This window comes from Anomaloglossus baeobatrachus, chromosome 6 (assembly GCF_048569485.1).
Source record: "Anomaloglossus baeobatrachus isolate aAnoBae1 chromosome 6, aAnoBae1.hap1, whole genome shotgun sequence".
NCBI lineage: Eukaryota > Metazoa > Chordata > Amphibia > Anura > Aromobatidae > Anomaloglossus > Anomaloglossus baeobatrachus.
Genome location: NC_134358.1, coordinates 450,536,220 through 450,562,904, shown reverse-complemented (window position 1 = coordinate 450,562,904; position 26,685 = coordinate 450,536,220). Strand labels below are relative to the sequence as shown.

The 26,685-nt window shown below is 45.3% G+C and overlaps 1 protein-coding gene across 8 annotated transcripts in view; it reads right to left on the bottom strand.

The window, feature by feature from the left end:
* Positions 1–1,380: 1,380 nt before the first annotated feature.
* SLC4A7 (solute carrier family 4 member 7) overlaps positions 1,381–26,685 on the bottom strand; it is a 156,855-nt gene continuing 131,550 nt past the window's right edge. For 5 of the 8 annotated variants that reach the window (XM_075315259.1, XM_075315262.1, XM_075315264.1 and 2 more), the window contains 7 exons: positions 20,603–20,854; positions 20,200–20,268; positions 19,698–19,871; positions 19,484–19,615; positions 11,921–12,018; positions 7,873–7,980; positions 1,381–5,618 (listed from right to left, as the gene is read on the bottom strand). In XM_075315259.1, the coding sequence (XP_075171374.1) occupies positions 5,537–5,618; positions 7,873–7,980; positions 11,921–12,018; positions 19,484–19,615; positions 19,698–19,871; positions 20,200–20,268; positions 20,603–20,854 (915 nt within the window). In that variant the 3' untranslated portion in view covers positions 1,381–5,536. Of the gene's footprint in view, positions 5,619–7,388; positions 7,418–7,872; positions 7,981–11,920; positions 12,019–19,483; positions 19,616–19,697; positions 19,872–20,199; positions 20,269–20,602; positions 20,855–26,685 lie in introns of all 8 variants that reach the window. The other 3 variants (XM_075315263.1, XM_075315266.1, XM_075315261.1) reach the window with 2 other exon arrangements.

Genomic DNA, 26,685 nt, shown 5'->3' with positions numbered 1-26,685 from the left:
ACTTGGGATAAAAGCCAAATCAGAATCAATTTGCAGACACGTGTTTTGGGATAGTACCCTTCATCAGTAGAAAGTGTGAGATCTGATTTGGCTGTATGAGCGTGTTCTGATTGGGATGAGGGGCAACACTGCAAAACACTCTTCAAATTTAAGAGTCTTGTTTACTTTGAAACTAAATCATATGACAAGGTTCTTTAAAGGGTCAATATTGACTTTTTAGGATTGCTACTTCGAATAGGTGTCTCGAGTGCAAGTCCTCTTGCCCTCTGAAGAGGCATATTGGATTTGTAGAAGCATTTCATATTTATTACCACAACGATTTGAAAATAGGGCTCAGTCAGGTTTTGATGCCAATGGTTCATCAATAGTGATGAGCGAACACGTTGAAGTTTGGTTTGGCTGGCTAAGCCGGACTTTATCAAAAGTTTGGTTTGGAACCCGGACGTGACCTGAACCCCAATGGAAGTCACTAATTGAGCAGTTCAGGTCTTTGCTCACATATAGCTAGCCATAAACAGAGCACTTCTGTGAGGTAAGAGGGTGGGGGTGGGGGTTAGGCAGGTTTTTTCCATTTATTTTGTTTTAGTTTAGTGCACACTACATCCGATCACGCTGTTACTCCAGTGTGATCCTAACACTGCAAGTCACTTGCACTGGGCTGAGCAGCGAGCGTACCTGAGCGCTCGCACGAGTAGTCAACATACATAACATCTGAGCACCAAACTCGAACTCTTTTTTTTTTTTTTTTGTTTGTAAAATGTAACCACTAGATTGAACCTATTCAATATAGATGATGCTTTGAGCTCAGGAATAAAACATTTTCTGTAACCTCCTACCCTAAGGCTATGTGCGCACGTTGCGTAAATACATGCAGTTACGCTGCGCTTTGTAGCGCAGCGTAACTGCATGCGTCCTGCGTCCCCTGCACAGTCTATGGAGATTGTGCAGGGGCCGTGCGCACGTGGCATTTTAGAGTGCAGCGCTTCGGCTTCTGCCGAAGCGCTGCGTTCTAAGAAGTGACATGTCACTTCTTCCGTGCGCTTTGCCGGCAGCTCCTGCTCTGTCTATGGCAGGAGCTGCAGGCAGAGCGCATGGAATCTGCTTTTTTTTTTTTTCACTACGGACATTTCTGCAGCGATTTAAAGCGCACATGTGCTCTTCAGATCGCTGCAGAAATTTCTGCAGTGACTGTACGCAACGTGCGCACATAGCCTTACTCAATGGATATTTGCTTTCTGCTAATGTGCTCTAGTTTGTTTTTAATTTGATATTTTCCTCACAAGCCTCTCCACGTCATGATTGTGTATAAAGTGTGACCCTATCCACAATAAATCTATTGTGCTTTTCTGCTAGAACTAAAATCAAATAAACAAACACCACTTAAAGAAATTTCAGTAGACTTTATTGCTTTCCAATGAACTTTGTTTCTCTTTTTAACATTACAAAATATAGTTTGCATTTATTCTAAATTTCCCAACAGATTATAAAGGCAGTGTTTTCACATCTCAGTTATAACAAGAAAGTCACATTTGTCATAAAAACTAACAAAATATAATTTATGGTTTTGGAACTTACTTTGGATTTTGTTACAAAAGAGGAAAAACAAAAACACTTTTCAATACAAAACAAAAAAAAAAAAGTTATTTAAAAAAAAATAATATATACGGTATATTTTGCTGTGTTTTAATGAAGTTCATCAGTATAATAAATACTAAATGCCTGGCTAGATTCATGTAAGGTAACCAAACAATGGAAGACAACACGGTCATACATAAAAGATACTAAAGAGAAAATGTAGGCGAAAAGAAGACATTATCTTATTTTTATGAGAAAATGCAAATTAATTCTTCCATATTTCAAGTTCAGAATGTAATTTATGCACAAAAGAGAAAAAAAACAAAACTTGCGTCACCTATTTAATCTGTATGCTAAAATACTTGAATTAAAAAAAACTAAATTAAACATTTAGCCCATTAACATACTACAAAAGGGAGCAATGAAGTGTAAACATACCAACAGATTAAAAAAAGAGTAACTAAAACCTTTTTTAACTTAATTATTGATCATTATTTATTGAGAGAAATCTATATTGTACTCCATTACTTTAAATTGCATCATCCTATTTTGCTTCCTTTTCGCCAACACAATGCTGAAGGTGCCGTTTTACCTGCCTAGTTCATATTTTTACAAACTGCTTTGACTGGGAGATCTAGCAAAAACTCATACACAGACACTATTGACAAGTGATCTTTATGTGCGAGCTTTTCTGCCTCCCTCAACTGCTCGGAGAGCGATTGTTTGTAAAGTGCTCTAAACAATAGTAAGAAAAAGCAGCTAAAACAGCACTTTCATCCAAGTGTTTGAAAGGGAAAAAAAAGCAAAATGTTTGCAACGATTCATAACTTTGCAAAATTAAATAATTCTAATAAAAAAAAAAAATGTACTAATATTCCAAACAGGCAGCCTCTCGCCTACTTTACGGAATCATAAGGGGTTATTACTTTTATAATAGATATCTGAATATAGGAACATGAAGTGAAATACTTCGACACATGCAGGGACGCAAGTCAACAGCCTTTGTGTATTATATTTCATCTACAATGTTGCAAAACAAAATCTCCATCTAAAAACTGAATGGGATATATTTTTGTTAGTGGGCCATAGGGACTCAACATATTAGATCAAGGTCTCAGTTTACCATAGGAGAAATAGCAGCCTCACAAAGAACAAATTAAAAGCAAAAAGTGAGCATAAGTTTAGGTACGGTAGTTTAAAAGGTCTCAAAAATCAAAAGGGAACATAAAATATCAGAAAAAAAGCCTACAAAATAATAAAAATATGCAAATCTGCCTTTTTTTCCTTAAAGAACATAGCACATTTTATGACCGAGGAAATGAACTGTAAATGATCAAGTTATGGATAAGTCATTACACACATTTAAAATGGAGAAAAAAAAAAAATATCATGCAGATTGTAAGGATTGTAAATGTAATCATGTTACTCCATCTGAATAAACACCAGATCGTGGCGGCAGTGCAGGGGACGGGAGAGCTTGGTTTCCTTGAATTTACAGCAATACAGTTTGTCACTTCACCAGGACCCGCTACTACGGTAGTACAGCAGTGAGAAATGGGATAGAAATGCATAAATGCCCGACACACCAAGTCCCCGTCATACTGTCCCATATAAATTATCCTTTTAAGCAACTGGGGTAGGTTCTTCTATATAAAAGTCTCCGCAACATTAGGACCATTATTTTGCACCTTTCACTATCGCCTACAATTCTTCCACTACAGACTATATTGTAAGATAATAGCCACATAAAGGATTGGTTTTGCTTTTAGTTGCTGAAAAACAAAGTAAATTTCAGTTTGTGTGATAGAGTATCATTCTAGATATTCAATTTCAGTATTTTCTCTTTTTATATGTTTTTTTGGTAAGTAAGAGAGAATAGAGATAGTCCTTTGCCACTATTCCATTAGAGGTCTGGTTTTTGACAGGAATATTTTTTATCAAAAATGGTTTACATAATTCGAGTAAAACCAGATTTTTGATAACATTTTTCTAATCTGCCTTTATTTTCTGATTGTGGATTTTTTCTTTCTATTTTCTGCACATTATTATGGGGGTTGTCATCTTGGCTTACTCTGTTAACAGCTGTTCAGGGATCTTCTTTGCGGCTTGGCCATCCTACCTGGAAGAGGCCTATATTGACACTTTTTAAACATAACGGAGCATTGAAGGGGTGGGGGCGGGAATAAAAATTAAAAGCAAGCCAAAAGAACATTTAATGGAAATCTCTTACCCTTTTGATTTTTTTTAGTTAGTCATTAATAAGACTATAACGGTGGCAGAAAGATTAATTTAGCCATACCTGTATACCTCCTGGGTGATGGGTCAAATGGCAAAAATCTTTTTATGTCTATCTTCCAGGTTATGGGGCATGTGCTGCCTGGAAGATAAACTTGCCTCTGGTCTTTATTATACAGGACTCCTCTCCCTGGTGTCCCTGTAATATCAGGTGTGGCCAGAAATCTCGCACCTACACATTCTGCCTGCCGTCCCTCCTTGCACTGGTCTACACCGTAGGCACAAGCTACAGTTTTGCTGTGCAGGTGCCGAGGAGTCACTGCTGCTTTACAGTGCAGTGGAGAGATGGCAGGCAGAAGGCACAGGCGCGGGATTTCTGGTTGTGCACCTGACGTCACAAAAAAATTAAGAGAATGGGAGGAAGAACCCTGTATAATGAAGACCGGAGGCAGGCTCATCTTCTAGGCAGCATACGCCACATAGCCCAGAAGATATAAAAAGGATTTTTGCCCAAACAACCCTCATCCAGGAGGCATACACGTTTGGCCAATTTCACCTTTATGCCACCTGTATGCCCATATTAATAGCTTAAAAAAAGAAAAAAAAATGGAAAAAGAGTGTCAGATTCCCTCTAAGTTAAAAACATTAGGTCATTTTCTGATTATACGCTCCCTTCAAACTGTTCTTATCCATTAAAGAGCCAACATATTTATGATTTCATAATGGTTTCTGTAACCCTGAAAAACAAAAACCTATGTCCATCACAAGGTGTAGTGTATAAGAATTCAACTAAAATGACTCAAATGGAACGATACCATAGTTTCACAATTTTACTACCAAAAAAAAAAAAAAAAAGGATTGCTTCCTGGACACTACACAATGTAGATAATTTCCGCAGCCTGTGATAGCATTACACGTATGCAGCTAAAAGTAAAATTGCCACATATTAGGTCATAAAATAGGACCCGTGACGCACTGATGTGACTTATTGCACAAACATCCTGAGTTACTGACACGTGTCAAACAATGGGAGATCAGTGCGCCTGTCTGACCACTACCTGTATCACCCATACAGTAAGAATGACAGGCTGCTTATTAGATAGTTGCTGAATTACATTTTAACAAAAAGGCAGAAAACTAGTGAATGGGAAATAGCAGAATGTAACAAATACTTCTTATGGCACTAGTACAGCATGAACATTGTTTTAACAATCTGTTGTCAGTTAAAAAAAAAAAAAAAAATTACCGTTTCCTATTATGATGACCCTAGTTGTAATTTTGGCTAAATGTATTTAATCCAGGAAAAGAACGACTTAATAAAAAGCAGACAGATTTGCATTACAAATCATCATGGTAAAATGGGGTTACCTTATGGAACGTATGGGAATGACAAGTAAAGGATGTCTGATGGTTTGGTTCTAACACTATCGCTTGATGACAGGTTATTAAATATACAATAAAAATCAATCAATTAAAAAGATGTCTATAAAAAATTCCTATTGAATAAATAATTGCAGAGTAATCATCCTGTGCCACATTACAATTGAGACAGCCCGCTTCAGATCCTATACAGTATTTACAGTGCTAATAATTTATGAGGTGCACATACAGTATTCTGGAAATGTTTTCACGCGCTGATGGCCTGATATCCACGTGTGGTACATTCACACACGTCACATACACTCTCGCACACGCTCCTTTGCACACGCTTCTTTTTGACACGCCTCTATAGGGAGGTTTCGGCATCCACGTATTTTCGGAAACTTTCATCTTCTAGGGTGATTTTCACACTAACTGGTTTGTCGGGACTGAAGAGAAAAGAAGAAAATAATTATTCAAATATACAGTATATATTAATATAATAAAAAAATCCCCAGTGCAACCATAGTCTACAAACTAAGCATGAAACACCGTACACTACATAGAGCACAACGCAAATATTGATCATGTCATATGAAGAACAAACAACATCCTATACCCATACACATTTCAGAAGATCTTTGTGGTTGTTCAATACTTTTACAGATTAACGAAAAATGTTTTCAATTTATAATATATATTATATGTGTATACATATATATATACACACACACACACATATATACATACATATATATACATATACATAAATACACATATATATATATATATATATATATATACATACATACACACACACACTAATTACACTAATAACGAGCACACATGACAATGTTAGAGGCTCCTTGGCTGTGGAAACATACTTGTCATGCAAATTAGGATACAGTCTACACATTTTGTTCTTTATACATGGTAGACTAACAATCATGCAAATTTTACAAACATAGTGAAACACGGCTGAATGGCCCAAGAAAGCACATGCCAGAATTCCACATGTGAAGAGCAACTGTTTGTAGAATGCATGACACTGCGGGAGATGTAACTGGGTGTACTGAATCTCACATTACAACATGCTGTATTGGACTAGTGTGTTGATCTCACAGAGCACTAAACTATTGCATTTCCTTATATTAAATTTATGGATGACACCAGGGATCATAGATCCCATTTCAATTGATGTCCTACAGCTAACGTCAGAATGAGCTGTCCTGTCATGTAGATGCCTGCAGTATGTTTTGGAACTTTAAAGGTTAGATAAGCATTGAAAAGGGTCATCTCACAAGGGCAACTCATTACGTTGTCCCCAGAAGTCTTGTAACCCTCATATAAGATAAGTGATCAGATACATATAGGTCAGTAACACAGACTTTGGAGAAGAAGAAGAAAAAAAAAAAAAAAAAAAAAAAAAAGAAAAGGAGAGTGGTAGCTTTCATGGCTTTCCTTCATTTAAAAGGAAATCTATCAGCAACATTTCACAGCCCAAACTATATGTACATGTAGCTCTTTCATAGACAAGTCCAGCAATACCTTCACATTGCCAGGATTTTCCTCCAGTACTGAGAAGTCAGCATTTCAATTGATATGCTAATGAGTCTGAAAGAAGACAATAGTAGATTTGAAACCTCTGTCACTCCAGCTCTAACCTCCCTTCTCCAGTGCAGCCTCTTCCTGCTTAACGGACAGTCGCCTTGCCTGACACTTGCCTGAAGTCACAAAGCTTAGGAGCGGTCAGTCAAGCAGGAGCACGCAGCACTTGGCAGAAAATGGTGCTGATCTACCAAATTCAAATGCCAATTTTACAGTGCCACAGAGAAACAAACTGGCCATGTAAAAGGTATTGCGAAACTTGTCTTTGAAACAGCTACATGCAAAAATTGTTTTGGTGATGAAATCCTCCTGATTGTTTTGTACCATATATATGGAATCCAAGAAACCCCTCAATTGTGATCAGTGAGGGTCTCACTGGTGCGTATCTCAATGATCAAACATTATCACTTATGTTAAGTTGATTGTGGAACAACCCCTGTAAAGATTATTTCCATGGATTGCTGCTTAAAGCTGATTTAAGTCATTTTTGGTATATGCATTAGCCATTATTTTTACAAATAGCACACTGACCCATTACAATAAATATGACACTTCACTTTTTTTTTAAAGGACAAAATGGTCCATTAAACAAAAACAGAGACATGTCCTACTTTGATCTGGATCAAACTCGCCAGGACCCCTGAAAAAGAAATGGATAGCACATGGATGTCATCCGTGTGCGCTCTGTGTCACACTGTTTAATGTGCAGGAAAAAAAATATTTTCTTCCCATTTTCATGCGTGAAAAAAGGATGCAGCAAGAGTTGTAAAAACGGACATGGCCCAAAAAATAGGTCCAGCACAGTATTATATATATATATATATATATATATAAAAAAAACCCAAAAAAAAAACACCACACAACATGGTCCATTTTTCACTTCTTAAACAATAAAAATAAATTAAAAATTAAAAAGGTCATTAATTCAAATTACTTTAAGTGGATGTTAATAGAAACCAAACTGGTCAACTATGTAAATGGACATACACCGCAGAATACCATGGGATTCTACATAATGTAAAAATCAGTGGAAAACAATTCTATCCAGTACAGGCGTGCCATTAGACAATGGATAAGTGAGCTGGAGATAGCTACCTCTGGTTACACTTGGTTACTTTGGCATTTTCAGGGTTCATTGCGAGAACCTTCCACTGTGCAGTTTTTGCCATCTCATCTGATATGTTTACAACTGATGGATCAAGGCTGGAGAATAAACACAGGTTGTGGTTAGTAGCGGCTTCTGCACAAGCATTAATATAGTTATATGGCTGATCTTATTTGGAAGCGCAAAGTTTCTTTTCTCTTCTACTTACAAAGAAGCAAAGAGAAAATTAGAAAGGTTTGCGGCAAAGTTCAGGCAACTGCCATCAACAGAATATTAAAAATGGAACAAATGCTCAGTAATAGTCCCCCTGAATGTACGCAGCAATTACAATAAGACCTCACTCAAATGTTCGATTTTTCTTGCATGTGAAATGACAATGTCTATGAAAATGGAAGACAAGCAAAACACAAATGGACAAAAACCTGTCACTTTTTTTTCCGCATAGGAAGAGAAAACAAACAAAATCTTACTTGTGACTCCAGAATAACCCTTGTAGCCCATATTGTGTATTTAGAGAAAAGAGAAATGCAAATGTTGCTAACCAGTTAAGTCATTGTATCCATTAATTGACGTGTACTGAAATCCACTTGCTTGTTAATAAAAGCTCCATGCTTCCTTGCATGGAAAGGTTTACTTGACCTGGTGACAAGTCCTCTTTAAATATGCAAATTTCCTTTTGGGAGGAATAGCAGACGTCAATAACCCTTTTATGAGCTTTTGCCACATTAGTATAAGAACTCATGCGCACGCAACTGCTGAATATTCTGCAGCGATTTGACAGCACATGTCCGCTTCAAATCTCTGCAGAAACACTGCATAAGGATGCAGTTTTCATGCGCTATGCCTGCTGCCCCCACCATAGACAGAGTGGGAGCTGCATCCATAGTGCACGGAATAATTGACATGCTCATTTTTATGAACGCACGGATTTGGGTCAAAATTTTTCCACCCAAATCACTGCGTTCATAAAAGCACCGTGCGCACGTCTCATGCATAACCTTCATAGACTGTGCAAGGGACGCAGGACGCATGCATTTACGCTGTAATGCAATACGCAGCGTAAATGCATGCAGTTATGCAACGTGCGCATCAGCCCTAAGAAGCCAAACCAGAAGCTCCATTTGCAGACGCGTTTCGTGCTTTTTGCTCCACATCAGTGCAAAGCAGTAGAAAAGTTTGTTAATGCAGAATAATCACTGGGAATATGTTTTCATGGATGTGTCCATCTTGATTTGTTTTTATGGCATTCAAATGACCTATCCGTGCGATAACTCTGGGTTAGAACTACAACAATACCAAACTTGAATAGTTTTATTATTTTAGTGGTTATAAAACTATGTACTTTATATTAAAAAAAAATAAAAATGGTCTTTTATCGCCATTTTCTGAGACCTGTCATTTTTTTCCTGCAATGGAGCTGTCTTTTTATATGTGCTAGCTGTGGTTTTTACAGATACCACTGGTGTAAATATGACGTTTTGATCGCTTATTAAAGCATGTGGTGACAGAAAAACCTCAATTGTAGTATCTCTTTACTGTTTGGGTTAACTGCTTCTATATTTTGATTGATTGGACTATCAGATTCAACAATACAAGATATATCTTTTTTATTCTAGATTTTGAAACTGGGAGAAAAACAGGATGCACGTTGAAATTTTAGTTTTTTATTTTACTTTATTTTTTTAGTTTCTAGAGACTTGAACCTTTGATCTTTTAATTGTTTGTTTCATACACTGAAATACTATGCATATGACTGGGCTTCACAGGAGTACAAAAGGTCAAAATCATGGGGTTTCAAAAGCCATCCTCCCTCCCTTACTACCATGTTGAAAGATCAGCAGCCCACAATAATTAGTGTACGTATCGGTGATCATTATATTTAACGGTCACCGTCAGTGATTGACAGTATTATCTAAAAGGTTAAACAGCAGTAATTGGAGATTGCTCCAGTTACAGGCAGATGCCAGCTGTATAGCAAAGCCAGTATCTGCAGTGTCTGGATCAGGCTCAGCTCCCGAGTTCGCTCCACACCTGCAGACCCCAGCATGGATGTACAAATACATCCATATAAGCCAATTGGTGAACATAGATGCCTATGGGTCATGTAAGGCATCTATAATAACATGATACCTGAAAGACAGAAAGAAATCACAAAACTATAGATGTCCAGTATATGCAAAAAAATAAAATAAAAATATTATAATATAGATAGATAGATAGATAGATATATACATACATACATACATACATATATATACATATACATATACACAGTGCCTACAGGTAGTATTCAACCCCCTGCAGATTTAGCAGGTTTGATAAGATGCAAATAAGTTAGAGCAAACAAGAGCAGGATTTATTAACAGATGCATAAATCTTACAAACCAACAAGTTATGTTGCTCAGTTAAATTTTAATAAATTTTCAACATAAAAGTGTGGGTCAATTATTATTCAACCCCTAGGTTTAATATTTTGTGGAATAACCCTTGTTTCCAATTACAGCTAATAATCGTCTTTTATAAGACCTGATCAGGCCGCCACAGGTCTCCGGAGTTATCTTGGCCCACTCCTCCATGCAGATCTTCTCCAAGTTATCTAGGTTCTTTGGGTGTCTCATGTGGACTTTAATCTTGAGCTCCTTCCACAAGTTTTCAATTGGGTTAAGGTCAGGAGACTGACTAGGCCACTGCAACACCTTGATTTTTTCCCTCTTGATCCAGGCCTTGGTTTTCTTGGCTGTGTGCTTTGGGTCGTTGTCTTGTTGGAAGATGAAATGACGACCCATCTTAAGATCCTTGATGGAGGAGCGGAGGTTCTTGGCCAAAATCTCCAGGTAGGCCATGCTATCCATCTTCCCATGGATGCGGACCAGATGGCCAGGCCCCTTGGCTGAGAAACAGCCCCACAGTATGATGCTGCCACCACCATGCTTGACTGTAGGGATGGTATTCTTGGGGTCGTATGCAGTGCCATCCAGTCTCCAAACGTCACGTGTGTGGTTGGCACCAAAGATCTCGATCTTGGTCTCAATCAGACCAGAGAACCTTGAACCAGTCTGTCTCAGAGTCCTCCAAGTGATCATGAGCAAACTGTAGACGAGCCTTGACATGACGCTTTGAAAGTAAAAGGTACCTTACGGGCTCGTCTGGAACGGAGACCTTTGCGGTGGAGTACGTTACTTATGGTATTGACTGAAACCAATGTCCCCACTGCCATGAGATCTTCCCGGAGCTCCTTCCTTGCTGTCCTTGGGTTAGCCTTGACTCTTCGGACAAGCCTGGCCTCGGCACGGGTGGAAACTTTCAAAGGCTGTCCAGGCCGTGGAAGGCTAACAGTAGTTCCATAAGCCTTCCACTTCCAGATGATGCTCCCAACAGTGGAGACAGGTAGGCCCAACTCCTTGGAAAGGGTTTTGTACCCCTTGCCAGCCTTGTGACCCTCCACAATTTTGTCTCTGATGGCCTTGGAATGCTCCTTTGTTTTTCCCATGTTGACCAAGTATGAGTGCTGTCCACAAGTTTGGGGAGGGTCTTAATTAGTCAGAAAAGGCTGGAAAAAGAGATAATTAATCCAAACATGTGAAGCTCATTGTTTTTTGTGCCTGAAATACTTCTTAATACTTTAGGGGAACCAAACAGAATTCTGGTGGTTTGAGGGGTTGAATAATAAATGACCCTCTGAATAAACTTTTCACAATTTTAAAAAAAAAAAAAAAAAAAAAAAAAAAAAAAATAAGAAAAGAAATAACATTCTTTTTTGCTGCAGTGCATTTCACACTTCCAGGCTGATCTACAGTCCAAATGTCACAATGCCAAGTTAATTCCGAATGTGTAAACCTGCAGGGGGTTGAATACTACTTGTAGGCACTGTGTGTGTATTATATATATATATTTGATGCTTTGTCAAATTAAAAATAAAGTTGAGCCAGTATAGTACAACTATTTCAGATGTGCATGAATAGGGAATATGACAGTAAAACCAACTGGTATCATTTGTCATGAAATATACTGCCACAAAAGCCACCTGACTCTGTATACCTGTATTTCAGGCTCTTTACAGGAATCTGGAGAAGGTTTCTACCCTCATAGGCAAGCTGCACGTCACTATCCTCAGCTTCAAGCATTCGTTCAGCTTCCTGAAAACCAAGGACATGAAACTTAACATAGGTTTCTCTGGAATAATAATAACAAACACACACACACACACACACACACACACACACACACTAGAACAATAACCAGATTTAACCTATATATTCCAAGTGTAACTACATGGAGAGAGTCTGAGCACCATTCGTCAAGCCCCTCTGCCACGCTTTCTTATAAATTGGGGCTGTGAACTGCAAGTCACAACCAGTACATTTTCTGTTCATTTTCCATACTTGCTTACTCCTATGTAGTACATTAAAAACCCAATGTGTGCATCGGAAAAAATGTCAGGCTTTGTAAGATCATGAAAGAAGGGAATTTTGTTTACTTACCGTAAATTCCTTTTCTTCTAGCTCCAATTGGGAGACCCAGACAATTGGGTGTATAGGCTATGCCTCCGGAGGCCGCACAAAGTATTACACTAAAAAGTGTAAAGCCCCTCCCCTTCTGCCTATACACCCCCCGTGCTCCCACGGGCTGCTCAGTTTTGGTGCAAAAGCAAGAAGGAGGAAAAACAATTATAAACTGGTTAAAGTAAGCTCAATCCGAAGGAATATCGGAGAACTGAAACCATTCCACATGAACAACATGTGTACACAAAAAAACAGGGGCGGGTGCTGGGTCTCCCAATTGGAGCTAGAAGAAAAGGAATTTACGGTAAGTAAACAAAATTCCCTTCTTCTTTGTCGCTCCTAATTGGGAGACCCAGACAATTGGGACGTCCAAAAGCAGTCCCTGGGTGGGTAAATAATACCTCATAATAGAGCCGTAACGGCTCTGGCCTACAGGTGGCTAACCGCCGCCTGAAGGACTCGCCTACCTAGGCTGTCATCTGCCGAAGCATAGGTATGCACCTGATAGTGTTTCGTGAAAGTGTGCAGGCTCGACCAGGTAGCCGCCTGACACACCTGCTGAGCCGTAGCCTGGTGCCTCAAAGCCCAGGACGCACCCACGGCTCTGGTAGAATGGGCTTTCAGCCGTGAGGGAACCGGAAGCCCCGCAGAACGGTAAGCTTCGAGAATTGGTTCCTTGATCCACCGAGCCAGGGTTGATTTGGAAGCCTGTGACCCTTTACGCTGGCCAGCGACAAGGACAAAGAGTGCATCTGAGCGGCGCAGCGGCGCCGTACGAGAAATGTAGTATCTGAGTGCTCTCACCAGATCTAACAAGTGCAAATCCTTTTCACATTGGTGAACTGGATGAGGACAAAAAGAGGGTAAGGAGATATCCTGATTCAGATGAAAGGGGGATACCACGTTAGGGAGAAATTCCGGAACCGGACGCAGAACCACCTTGTCCTGGTGAAACACCAGGAAAGGGGCTTTGCATGACAGAGCTGCGAGCTCCGACACTCTCCGAAGTGAAGTGATTGCTACTAGGAAAACCACTTTCTGCGAAAGGCGTGCGAGAGAAATATCTTTCATTGGCTCAAACGGTGGTTTCTGAAGAACCAGCAGCACCCTGTTCAGATCCCAGGGTTCCAACGGACGTTTGTAAGAAGGAACGATGTGACAAACCCCCTGCAGGAACGTGCGTACCTGTGGAAGCCTGGCCAGGCGCTTCTGAAAAAACACAGAGAGCGCAGAGACTTGTCCCTTAAGGGAGCAGAGTGACAAACCCTTTTCTAATCCGGACTGAAGAAAAGACAGGAAAATGGGCAAGGCAAATGGCCAGGGAGAAAAACTCCCAGCAGAGCACCATGACAGGAATATTTTCCACGTCCTGTGGTAGATCCTGGCGGACGTTGGTTTCCTAGCCTGTCTCATAGTGGCAATGACCTCCTGAGATAATCCTGAGGACGCCAAGATCCAGGACTCAATGGCCACACAGTCAGGTTCAGGGCCGCAGAATTCAGATGGAAAAACGGCCCTTGAGACAGTAAGTCTGGTCGTTCTGGTAGTGCCCACAGTTGGCCGACCGTGAGATGCCACAGATCCGGGTACCACGACCTCCTCGGCCAGTCTGGAGCGACGAGGATGGCGCGGCGGCAGTCGGCTCTGATCTTGCGTAACACTCTGGGCAACAGTGCCAGAGGAGGAAACACATAAGGGAGTTGAAACTGCGACCAATCCTGAACTAAGGCGTCTGCCGCCAGAGCTCTGTGATCGTGAGATCGCGCCATGAATGCCGTGACCTTGTTGTTGTGCCGGGACGCCATTAGGTCGACGTCCGGCATCCCCCAGCGGCAACAGATCTCCTGAAACACGTCCGGGTGAAGGGACCATTCGCCTGCGTCCATGCCCTGGCGACTGAGAAAGTCTGCTTCCCAGTTTTCCACGCCCTGGATGTGAACTGCGGAGATGGTGGAGGCCGTGGCTTCCACCCACATCAAAATCCGTCGGACTTCCTGGAAGGCTTGCCGACTGCGTGTCCCGCCTTGGTGGTTGATGTAAGCCACCGCTGTGGAGTTGTCCGATTGAATTCGGATCTGCTTGCCTTCCAGCCACTGCTGGAACGCCTTCAGGGCAAGATACACTGCCCTGATCTCCAGGACATTGATCTGGAGTGAGGACTCTTGCTGAGTCCACGTACCCTGGGCCCTGTGGTGGAGAAAAAACTGCTCCCCACCCTGACAGACTCGCGTCCGTCGTGACCACCGCCCAGGATGGGGGTAGGAAGGATTTCCCCTTCGATAGTGAAGTGGGAAGAAGCCACCACCGAAGAGAAGCTTTGGTTGCCTGAGAAAGAGAGACGTTTCTGTCGAGGGACGTCAGATTCCTGTCCCATTTGCGTAGGATGTCCCATTGAAGAGGACGCAGATGAAACTGCGCAAAAGGAACTGCCTCCATTGCTGCTACCATCTTCCCTAGGAAGTGCATGAGGCGCCTCAGGGAGTGCGACTGGCCCTGCAGGAGAGATTGCACTCATGTCTGTAGTGAACGCTGTTTGTTCAGCGTGAGCTTCACTATCGCTGCTAGAGTATGAAACTCCATGCCAAGATATGTTAGCGATTGGGCCGGTGTCAGATTTGACTTTGGAAAATTGATAATCCACCCGAAACTCTGGAGAGTTTCTAGAGTAGCGTTGAGGCTGTGTTGGCATGCCTCTTGAGAGGGTGCCTTGACCAGCAGATCGTCCAAGTAAGGAATCACTGAGTGACCCCGAGAGTGGAGTACCGCTCCTACTGAAGCCATGACCTTGGTGAAAACCCGTGGGGCTGTCGCCAGGCCGAACGGCAGAGCCACGAACTGAAGGTGTTCGTGTCCTATGGCGAAGCGCAGGAAGCGCTGATGCTCTGCAGCAATCGGAACGTGGAGATAAGCATCTTTGATATCGATCGATGCGAGGAAATCTCCTTGGGACATTGAGGCGATGACGGAGCGGAGGGATTCCATCCGGAACCGCCTGGTCTTTACGTGTTTGTTGAGCAGTTTCAGGTCCAGGACAGGACGGAAAGACCCGTCTTTCTTTGGGACCACAAACAGGTTGGAGTAAAAACCGTGACCCTGTTGCTGAAGAGGCACAGGGACCACCACTCCTTCCGCCTTTAGAGTGCCTACCGCCTGCAGAAGAGCATCGGCTCGCTCGGGAGGCGGAGATGTTTTGAAGAATCGAGTCGGAGGACGAGAGCTGAACTCTATCCTGTAACCGTGAGACAGAATGTCTCTCACCCAACGGTCTTGTACCTGTGGCAGCCAGATGTCGCAAAAGCGGGAGAGCCTGCCACCGACCGAGGATGCGGTGTGAAGTGGCCGCAAGTCATGAGGAAGCCGCCTTGGTAGCGGCACCTCCGGCGGTCTGTTTAGGACGTGAGTTAGACCGCCATGAGTCGGAGTTACTCTGATTTTTCTGAGGCCTTTTGGACGAGGAGAATTGAGACTTGCCCGCGCCCCGAAAGGACCGAAACCTCGACTGCCCTCTCCTCTGTTGGGGTATGTTCGGTTTGGGCTGGGGTAAGGATGTATCCTTTCCCTTGGATTGTTTGATGATTTCATCCAAACGCTCGCCAAACAATCTATCACCAGAAATTGGCAAACTGGTTAAGCGCTTTTTGGAAGCAGAATCTGCCTTCCATTCCCGTAGCCACAAGGCCCTGCGGAGTACCACCGAATTGGCGGCTGCAACCGCCGTCCGGCTCGCAGAGTCCAGGACAGCATTAATAGCGTAAGACGCAAATGCCGAGGTCTGAGTGGTAATGGACGCCACATGTGGCGCGGACGTGCATGTGGCTGCTTCAATTTGCGCTTGACCTGCTGAGATAGCTTGTAGCACCCATACAGCTGCGAATGCTGGGGCAAAAGAAGCGCCGATAGCTTCATAGATGGATTTCAACCAGAGCTCCATCTGCCTGTCAGTGGCATCTTTGAGTGAAGCCCCATCTTCCACTGCAAGTATGGATCTAGCCGCCAGTCTGGAGATTGGAGGATCCACTTTGGGACACTGAGTCCAACTTTTAACCACGTCAGGGGGAAAAGGATAACGTGCATCCTTAAGACGCTTAGAAAAAACGCTTATATGGACAAGCATGGTGATTCTGGACTGCCTCTCTGAAATCAGAGTGGTCCAGAAACATACTCGGTGTACGCTTGGGGAACCTGAAACGGAATTTCTCCTGCTGAGAAGCCGACTCCTCAGCCGGAGGAGCTGAGGGAGAAATATCCAGCATTTGATTGCTGGACGCAATAAGATCGTTCACTATGGCGTCCCCGTCTGGAGTATTAAGATTGAGAGCGCCCTCAGGATCAGAATCCTGATCAACTGTTTCCGCTTCATCAACCCGAGATTCCCCTCGCTGAGACCCTGAACAATATGATGATGTCGAGGGAAAATCTAAGCGAGCTCGCTTAGTCGGTCTGGGGCTGGGGTCTGTGTCAGAACCCTCAGCCTGGGATCTATGAGATACCCCGGGAGGACATTGTTGGTCCAACTGAGGGGGGCAGGGAACAAAGATTCAACAGAGTCCCTGTGCTGAGATATCGGCCTGGACTGCAAGGCTTCTAGTATCTTAGCCATAGTCTCAGAGTTTTGCAAACTCTGTCCCCGTCACCTGGACATTGTCAGCAGGTGGCTCCCCCTGGGCCCCTCTTAGCAGAGGCTCTGGCTGAGTAAGTGTCACAGGGCCCGAGCACTGTACACAATGAGGGTCAGTGGAACCTGCCGGTAGCGGGGTCGCCTGTGTTTTGGCACCCCTGCCTTTGTGGGCGCCATGCTATTATCTTCCCTGAGCAACACAATAGGGTATATAGCCAGAAATCAACTGTGCACCATACAGAGTAAAGTATATACCATAAACATATACTGTATATTTACACTACTGCATAATGGAGCTAGCACCACAGGTGCTGCTTACCACCCGCTGAAAGCGGTTGTGAGGCCACCCAAGTCCCTGCCTGGGTCTCCCAGACTTTGTCCCCCTCTGCTGCGTCCGAGGAGCTGACAGGAATGGCTGCCAGCGTCCTGAGGAGAGGAGGGAGTCGTGGGTGTGGCCCAGAAAGTGCGGGAACTGGAGCCGCACTGTGCACAGTGAGAGGGGTGGAGTATGCTAAGCATGCTCCAGCCCTCAGTGCTGCTCGTTCTGTGCAGCTTCCCGCCCTTCCCCTGCCTGTCAGGGCTGAGGGCGGGAGGAAAAGAGACTAGGCCGCAAAAAGCCGGGGACTCTAGTAATAAGCGCGGCCGCCGTATAAGCGCGGCCAGCGCGGAAGTCCCCGGCGCACTACAAGTCCCAGCCGCGCCGCAGTGTTTCCGCGGCAGCGGCGGTCAGCGCGGCAGTCCCTATACATAAACACACTCAGCAACGCTGAGTGTGTAAAGGCACATTTTAACCCGGTCAGCGCCGCGGTCCCCGGTGCACTAGCACACCCAGCCAAGCTGAAGTGTTGCTGTGCACGTCCCCACAGGGATACAGAGTACCTCCACGTAGCAGGGCCATGTCCCTGAACGGTACCCGGCTCCTCTCCAGCAGGCTCCACAGGAGTTGTGGATGAAGCACGGTCTCCTGTGCCTGGAGACCGAAAGGATCCCACTTCACCCAGAGCCCTGAGGGGGATGGGGAAGGAAAACAGCATGTGGGCTCCAGCCTCCGTACCCGCAATGGATACCTCAACCTTAACCACACCGCCGACAAAAGTGGGGTGAGAAGGGAGCATGCTGGGGGCTCTATATGAGCCCACTTTTCTTCCATCCGACATAGTCAGCAGCTGCTGCTGACCAATCTGTGGAGCTGTGCGTGCATGTCTGCCTCCTTCGCACAAAGCAAAAAAACTGAGCAGCCCGTGGGAGCACGGGGGGTGTATAGGCAGAAGGGGAGGGGCTTTACACTTTTTAGTGTAATACTTTGTGCGGCCTCCGGAGGCATAGCCTATACACCCAATTGTCTGGGTCTCCCAATTAGGAGCGACAAAGAAAAGAGTAATATTGTCTATGCAGGAAATACAACATTGTCCCAAAATATTTTCAAAGCACCTTTACAAAGTACTGAACTGTACTTATATAAAATACTTACAATTTTCAGAATATGCCAGCAATCCTCACACTGCACATGGCCTATATGACATATTGCAGGTGATTTATTGCCCATCTTCTCGTTTTGCAAAGGAGAGAGGGAGAGGAAGGTCAAATCCAAATCTCTCCTTTACAAAAGCTCCTAATATAGGCCTGCAATACATATGTTACATATGTACATGTGAGAAGCTAGCTGCGGACTAAAAGCTATTAGACCAATTGACATTAAGCTCAGTCCACAGCTTTAAGGGATGTGCACCTTTTCCAGCACTGAGCGCTGGTTATGGCGAACTCATTGTTCTCATTGTTGTGTTTTATTAGATTTTTTTTGCTTGTCACGTTAAAGGTACGAGGAAGGCCAGGCAAGAGATTGGTAATTAGAGAAAAGCAATCATTCCATTACTCTTGATGTTACAGGGGCATAAATTAAGCCATTGTTCTCCCTGCTACTGGTCCCATTATGTTGAGGATAATGGAGCCTTCACCACAAGGGGTCTCACATTTAGTCCCAGGTGAGGGGCTCTGCTCGGGAAAATAACTTTTCCAGTACAGTTAGCTTTGGTGCATGGGGAGGGAAAAATTCCCCTGCGGCCGTGCTCAAACACGTGGGAGGGGACAGGGAAGGGCCTAGGACACTGGTGGGGGTGGCTGTATGTGCTACGGTTGTGTTATCCGTCGTATGGATGAACAAAGGGTGTGACCATAGCAGCAGGAGATACAAAAGCCGTGGGCCAACCAAAAGTTGGGAGACCATGGGTACCGCCTGGTACAGGGGCAGTGGAATTACTGGTCCCGTTTGGCATCTTGTTTTGGCCATCTACCTGGAGCTGCTGTAAGACCGTGGATGGAAGAATAAAAATAATTGTATCGTTAACTTGCCTAGATGATTAAAACAAGCCACAATCTTAGATCTTCATAGTAAAGGACATACATCAACACACAGTACATGTAACCTATACAAGTATGTGGCGCACCACTCAATGCTTCAATAGTTACATATTTTACGCATACCTCCTTCTCTTTTTTCTTTTTATCATCTTCTTTCTTTTTCTTACTTTCAGGCATCAGATCATCCAGCCAGCTCAACTCACGCTTGGTAAAACCAAAATCTAAAAGTTTGCGGATGAATACAAGTGCCAGAACCTTAAAAGCAAAGATACATTGAGGACAGTTACAAATCATCTTCAATAAAAGCACCTTAATAATGATTAAAACGAACATTTACCATCATTGGGAACACAACAGCCGCTGCAGATGCCTTGATCACCCATAACAGCACAAGACAAGTCAGCTGTATGACCGTGAACACGTGGACTTTCCAGAGAGGAACATAACGTAGATAGATCAGGTCTGGCTGATGTTTAGCAGGCATTCCAAACAACTTGATACGGTCAAAAAACTGTAAGGCATAGGTCAAAGATTAACTTGGAGTCTACAAGAACAAGACTTAAGATGGCTACACAATTGGATGGCTGTTGGTCAAACGTTTGTTTGACAATTACTAAGCATGCATGGCTTAGATGAGCATGTATGTGAACTGAACAGAGGCATCTTTGGCTGCATCACTTACGTGGCAATTATGTATGTGACCACTGGAAAACACAGGGCCAACATGGCAAGAACTGTGCAACTCTGGGAGGAGTATTTTTTTCTTTTTCAAATCTGGGGCACTTTAACCAGTTAAGAAGCAGTTGTCCAATAAATGTATGTAAAGAAGGAGGACTAACCTGAATACCCTTCAATGACGATGCGCCCATATACAGGAACACACCATACAGAACTGGCATTGGAATAAACTGGAAATAAATGCACATCAGTGTATTAGTTGTTTTATATGCTTATTGGTTTTTTTTTTTTTTTTTTTTTTAAATGCATCACTGTAAAAGACAAAACCGGACAAATTCAGAGCCCCAGAAATCCACAGAACCTTATAAAAATTTCCCAACTACGTTTTACATGTTTTTCATTGGTCTTCTCTGAATATTGACTTTTACATAGACATCTGGTACCTCCAGCCAAAATAACAAAAAGAACAGATGTAATAGTATCAAATGTGCTACCCTCTGCTAGGCTTGGCTATAAGGACATCCTATACATTCAAGTTGTCAAGAATTGTGCTGTTCACCTTACCTTCAATACAGAGGTCATAAATACAGACAGTCCCATCAGAACAAAGATCAGAAGACCCGTCACTCGCTGTTCTCTGATGCCCAGAAATTTTGGCTGTTCTCCTGGAGCAGAACATTCAGATTCCACCTTTAAGCTGTTAACATGGCTGATGGATAGAACAGTTGCAGCTACGAACCACGGTAAGCCCATAATGGAACAAATCCCCAGCATAACAGAGACCATGAACAAGTCAAGATGATAGCCGCAACCCTTCTGGAGAGCCAAACAAAGCATACAAGCCATCAGACACATTACTACCAAGGGATAAAAATACAATGTGATATGTATATTATCTGTATTCATCATAAAGGGTTCCCATAAATGCCTACAGCTTTTAAGGTCTCACTTTCTTATAAAATGGTAACTATCCCATTACTGGATAATAAATACCCATAAAAAGAAGGGAATTTTGTTTAACTTACCGTAAATTCCTTTTCTTCTAGCTCCAATTGGGAGACCCAGACAATTGGGTGTATAGCTATGCCTCCGGAGGCCACACAAAGTATTACACTAAAAGTGTAAAGCCCCTCCCCTTCTGCCTATACACCCCCCGTGCTCACGGGCTCCTCAGTTTTGGTGCAAAAGCAAGAAGGAGGAAAAAATTATAATTGGTTTAAAGTAACTTCAATCCGAAGGAATATCGGAGAACTGAAACCATTCAACATGAACAACATGTGTACACAAAAAACAGGGGCGGGTGCTAGGTCTCCCAATTGGAGCTAGAAGAAAAGGAATTTACGGTAAGTAAACAAAATTCCCTTCTTCTTTGTCGCTCCATTGGGAGACCCAGACAATTGGGACGTCCAAAAGCAGTCCCTGGGTGGGTAAATAATACCTCATAATAGAGCCGTAACCGGCTCCGTCCTACAGGTGGGCAACCGCCGCCTGAAGGACTCTCCTACCTAGGCTGGCATCTGCCGAAGCATAGGTATGCACCTGATAGTGTTTCGTGAAAGTGTGCAGGCTCGACCAGGTAGCCGCCTGACACACCTGCTGAGCCGTAGCCTGGTGCCGCAAAGCCCAGGACGCTCCCACGGCCCTGGTAGAATGGGCATTCAGCCCTGAGGGAACCGGAAGCCCGGAGGAACGATAAGCCTCGAGAATTGGTTCCTTGATCCACCGAGCCAGGGTTGACTTGGAAGCTTGTGTCCCTTTACGCTGGCCAGCGACAAGGACAAAGAGTGCATCCGAGCGGCGCAGAGGCGCCGTACGAGAAATGTAGAATCTGAGTGCTCTCACCAGATCTAACAAGTGCAAATCCTTTTCACATTGGTGAACTGGATGAGGACAAAAAGAGGGTAAGGAGATATCCTGATTCAGATGAAAGGGGGATACCACCTTAGGGAGAAATTCCGGAACCGGATGCAGCACCACCTTGTCCTGGTGAAACACCAGGAAGGGGGCTCTGCATGACAGCGCTGCTAGCTCAGACACTCTCCGAAGCGAAGTGACTGCTACTAGGAAAACCACTTTCTGCGAAAGGCGTGAGAGAGAGATATCCTTCATTGGCTCGAAGGGTGGTTTCTGAAGAACCATCAGCACCCTGTTCAGATCCCAGGGTTCTAACGGGCGCTTGTAAGGAGGTACGATGTGACAAACCCCCTGCAGGAACGTGCGAACCTGTGGAAGTCTGGCTAGGCGCTTCTGAAAAAAGACAGAGAGCGCAGAGACTTGTCCCTTAAGGGAGCCTAGTGACAAACCCTTTTCTAATCCGGATTGAAGGAAGGACAGAAAAGTGGGCAAGGTAAACGGCCAGGGAGAAACACCCTGAGCAGAGCACCACGACAGGAATATTTTCCACGTCCTGTGGCAGATCTTGGCGGACGTTGGTTTCCTAGCCTGTCTCATGGTGGCAATGACCTCTTGAGATAATCCTGAAGACGCTAGGATCCAGGACTCAATGGCCACACAGTCAGGTTCAGGGCCGCAGAATTCAGATGGAAAAACGACCCTTGAGACAGCAAGTCTGGTCGGTCTGGTAGTACCCACGGTTGGCCGACCGTGAGATGCCACAGATCCGGGTACCACGACCTCCTCGGCCAGTCTGGAGCGACGAGGATGGCGCGGCGGCAGTCGGCCCTGATCTTGCGTAACACTCTGGGCAACAGTGCCAGAGGAGGAAACACATAAGGGAGTTGAAACTGCGACCAATCCTGAACTAAGGCGTCTGCCGCCAGAGCTCTGTGATCTTGAGACCGTGCCATGAACGTCGGGACCTTGTTGTTGTGCCGGGACGCCATTAGGTCGACATCCGGCATGCCCCAGCGGCAACAGATCTCCTGACACACGTCCGGGTGAAGGGACCATTCCCCTCATCCATGCCCTGGCGACTGAGAAAGTCTGCTTCCCAGTTTTCTACGCCCGGGATGTGAACTGCGGATATGGTCGAGGCTGTGGCTTCCACCCACAGCAGAATCCGCCGAACTTCCTGGAAGGCTTACCGACTGCGTGTCCCGCCTTGGTGGTTGATGTATGCCACCGCTGTGGAGTTGTCCGACTGAATTCGGATCTGTTTGCCTTCCAGCCACGGCTGGAACGCTTTTAGGGCAAGATACACTGCCCTTATCTCCAGAACATTGATCTGAAGGGAGGACTCTGTCTGAGTCCAAGTCCCCTGAGCCCTGTGGTGGAGAAAGACCGCTCCCCACCCTGACAGGCTCGCGTCCGTCGTGACCACAGCCCAGGATGGGGGCAGGAAGGATTTCCCCTCCGACAGAGAAGTGGGAAGAAGCCACCACTGAAGGGAAGCTTTGGCTGCCCGGGAAAGGGAGACGTTCCTGTCGAGGGACGTCGACTTCCTGTCCCATTTGCGGAGAATGTCCCATTGAAGTGGGCGCAGATGAAACTGCGCAAAAGGAACTGCCTCCATTGCTGCCACCATCTTCCCTAGGAAGTGCATGAGGCGCCTCAGGGGGTGTGACTGACCATGAAGGAGAGATTGCACCCCTGTCTGTAGTGAACGCTGTTTGTTCAGCGGAAGCTTCACTATCGCTGAGAGAGTATGAAACTCCATGCCAAGATATGTCAGTGATTGGGCCGGTGTCAAATTTGACTTTGGAAAATTGATGATCCACCCGAAACTCTGGAGAGTTTCCAGAGCAATGTTCAGGCTGTGTTGGCATGCCCCTTGAGAGGGTGCCTTGACAAGTAGATCGTCTAAGTAAGGGATCACCGAGTGTCCCTGAGAGTGTAAGATTGCCACCACTGTTGCCATGACCTTGGTGAAGACCCGTGGGGCTGTTGCCAGGCCAAAAGGTAGTGCCACGAACTGAAGGTGTTCGTCCCCTATGGCGAAGCGCAGGAAGCGCTGATGCTCTGGCGCAATCGGTACGTGGAGATAAGCATCTTTGATGTCTATTGATGCCAGGAAATCTCCTTGGGACATTGAGGCGATGACGGAGCGGAGCGATTCCATCCGGAACCGCCTGGTTTTCACATGCTTGTTGAGCAGCTTTAGGTCCAGAACGGGACGGAAGGATCCGTCCTTTTTTGGCACCACGAACAAGTTGGAGTAAAAACCGTGACCCCGTTGCTGAAGAGGAACCGGGATCACCACTCCTTCCTCCTTCAGGGTGCCCACCACCTGCATAAGAGCCTCGGCTCTGTCGGGGGGTGGAGATGTTCTGAAGAAACGAGTCGGAGGACGAGAGTTGAACTCTATCCTGTAACCATGAGATAGAATGTCTCTCACCCATCGGTCTTTTACTTGTGGCAGCCAGGCGTCGCAAAAGCGGGAGAGCCTGCCACCGACCGAGGATGCGGTTTGAGGGGGCCGAAAGTCATGAGGAGGCCGCTTTGGGAGCGGTTCCTCCGGCGGTTTTCTTAGGACGTGACTTAGACCGCCATGCATCGGAGTTCCTCTGATCCTTCTGAGGCCTTTTGGACGAGGAAAATTGAGATCTGCCCGCGGTCCGAAAGGACCGAAACCTCGATTGTACCTTCCGTGGTTGAGGTCTGTTTGGTTTGGACTGGGGTAAGGATGAATCCTTTCCCTTGGATTGTTTAATGATTTCATCCAATCGCTCACCAAACAAGCGGTCGCCAGCCAATGGCAAACCGGTTAAGAACTTTTTGGAAGCAGAGTCTGCCTTCCATTCACGTAGCCACATGGCCCTGCGGAGTACCACCGAGTTGGCGGATGCCACCGCCGTACGGCTCGCAGAGTCCAGGATAGCATTAATGGCGTAGGACGCAAACGCCGACGCCTGATTGGTTAAGGACACCACTTGCGGGGCAGATGTACGTGTTACTGCATTAATCTGCGCCTGACAAGCTGAGAGCTTGGAGTGCCCATACGGCAGCGAATGCTGGGGCAAAAGACGCGCCTATAGCTTCATAGATGGATTTCAACCATAGTTCCATCTGTCTGTCAGTGGCATCTTTGAGTGAAGCCCCATCTTCCACTGCAACTATGGATCTAGCCGCCAGTCTGGAGATTGGAGGATCCACCTTAGGACACTGAGTCCAGCCCTTGACAACCTCGGGGGGGGAAGGGATAACGTGTGTCCTTAAGACGCTTGGAAAAACGCTTGTCTGGACAGTCTCGGTTTTTCTGGATTGCCTCTCTGAAGTCAGAGTGATCCAGAAACATATTTAATGTACGCTTTGGAAACCTGAAACGGAATTTCTCCTGAGAAGCAGACTCCTCAATTATAGGAGCTGGGGGAGAAATATCCAACACCTGATTGATGGTCGCTATAAGGTCATTCACTACTGCGTCACCTTCAGGCGTATCTAGGTTGAGAGCGGCTTCAGGATCAGAATCCTGATCTGATACCTCCGCTTCATCCTCCAGAGAGTCCCCCTGCTGGGACCCTGAACAGTGTGATGAGGTGGAGGGAATTTCCCAGCGACCCCGCTTGGTCGGCCTGGGACTGCGGTCCGTGTCAGAGACCTCACCCTGGGACCTATGGGATACCCCAGGGGCACTTTGCTGTTCCAATTGAGGGGGACCAGGGGTCAAGGACTGGATAGAGCCCGGGGCCTGAATCACCGGTCTGGACTGCAATGCTTCCAGTATTTTAGCAGACCATTTATCCATAGTCTCAGACAGTTTGTCAGCAAAGGCTGCAAACTCCGTCCCTGTCACCTGGACAGTGGTAGCAGGTGGATCCACCTGGGCCACCAGTCGCAGAGGCTCCGGCTGAGTAAGTGCCACAGGGGCCGAGCATTGCACACAATGAGGGTCAGTGGAACCTGCCGGTAGTACAGCTGTACATGAGGTACAAGTTGCAAAGTACGCCTGTGCTTTGGCACCCTTGCTTTTTGCAGATGACATGTTGTCTCCTCTGAGAACAACCAGGAGGGTATATAGCCAAAAATCAACAGAGCGACCGTACAGTGCAATGTATAGCCTATATATATATATATATATATATATACACACTTCGGTACTCAGTGGGGCCAGCACCATAGGTGCTGCTTACCGACCGCTCAAAGCAGTTGTGTGGTCACCGGATTCCCTGCCTGGGTCTCCCTGTGTTGTCTCTCCTCTCCAGCATCTGAATCGCTGACAGGAATGGCTGCCGGCGTTCTGTGGGGAGGAGGAGATCGTGGGCGTGCCCAAGAAAAGTGCGGGAATCCAGTGCCCCACTGTACTGAGTGAGGAGGGAGGAGGATACTAATGTATTCTCCAGCCCTCCGCTGACGATCCGTGCAGCGTCCCGCCCCTTCCCTGACTGGCAGGCCTGTGGGCGGGAATAAACGACACTAGGCCGCAGAAGCCGGGGACTAGAGTTATAAGCGCGGCCGGCAATAAGCGCGGCCGCGCGGTAGTCCCCCGGCGCACAAACACACCCAGCAGTGCTGGAAGGTGTCTGGCACAAGCGCTCCATGTCCGGCGCACTAACACACCGAGCCGTGCTGGAAAGTGTCTGGCACAAGCGCTCCATGTCCGGCGCACTAACACACCCAGCAGTGCTGGAAAGTGTCTGGCCCAGGCGCTGCATGTTCGGCGCACTAACACACCCAGCCGTGCTGGAAAGTGTCTGGCACAAGCGCTCCATGTCCGGCGCACTAACACACCCAGCAGTGCTGTTATGTGT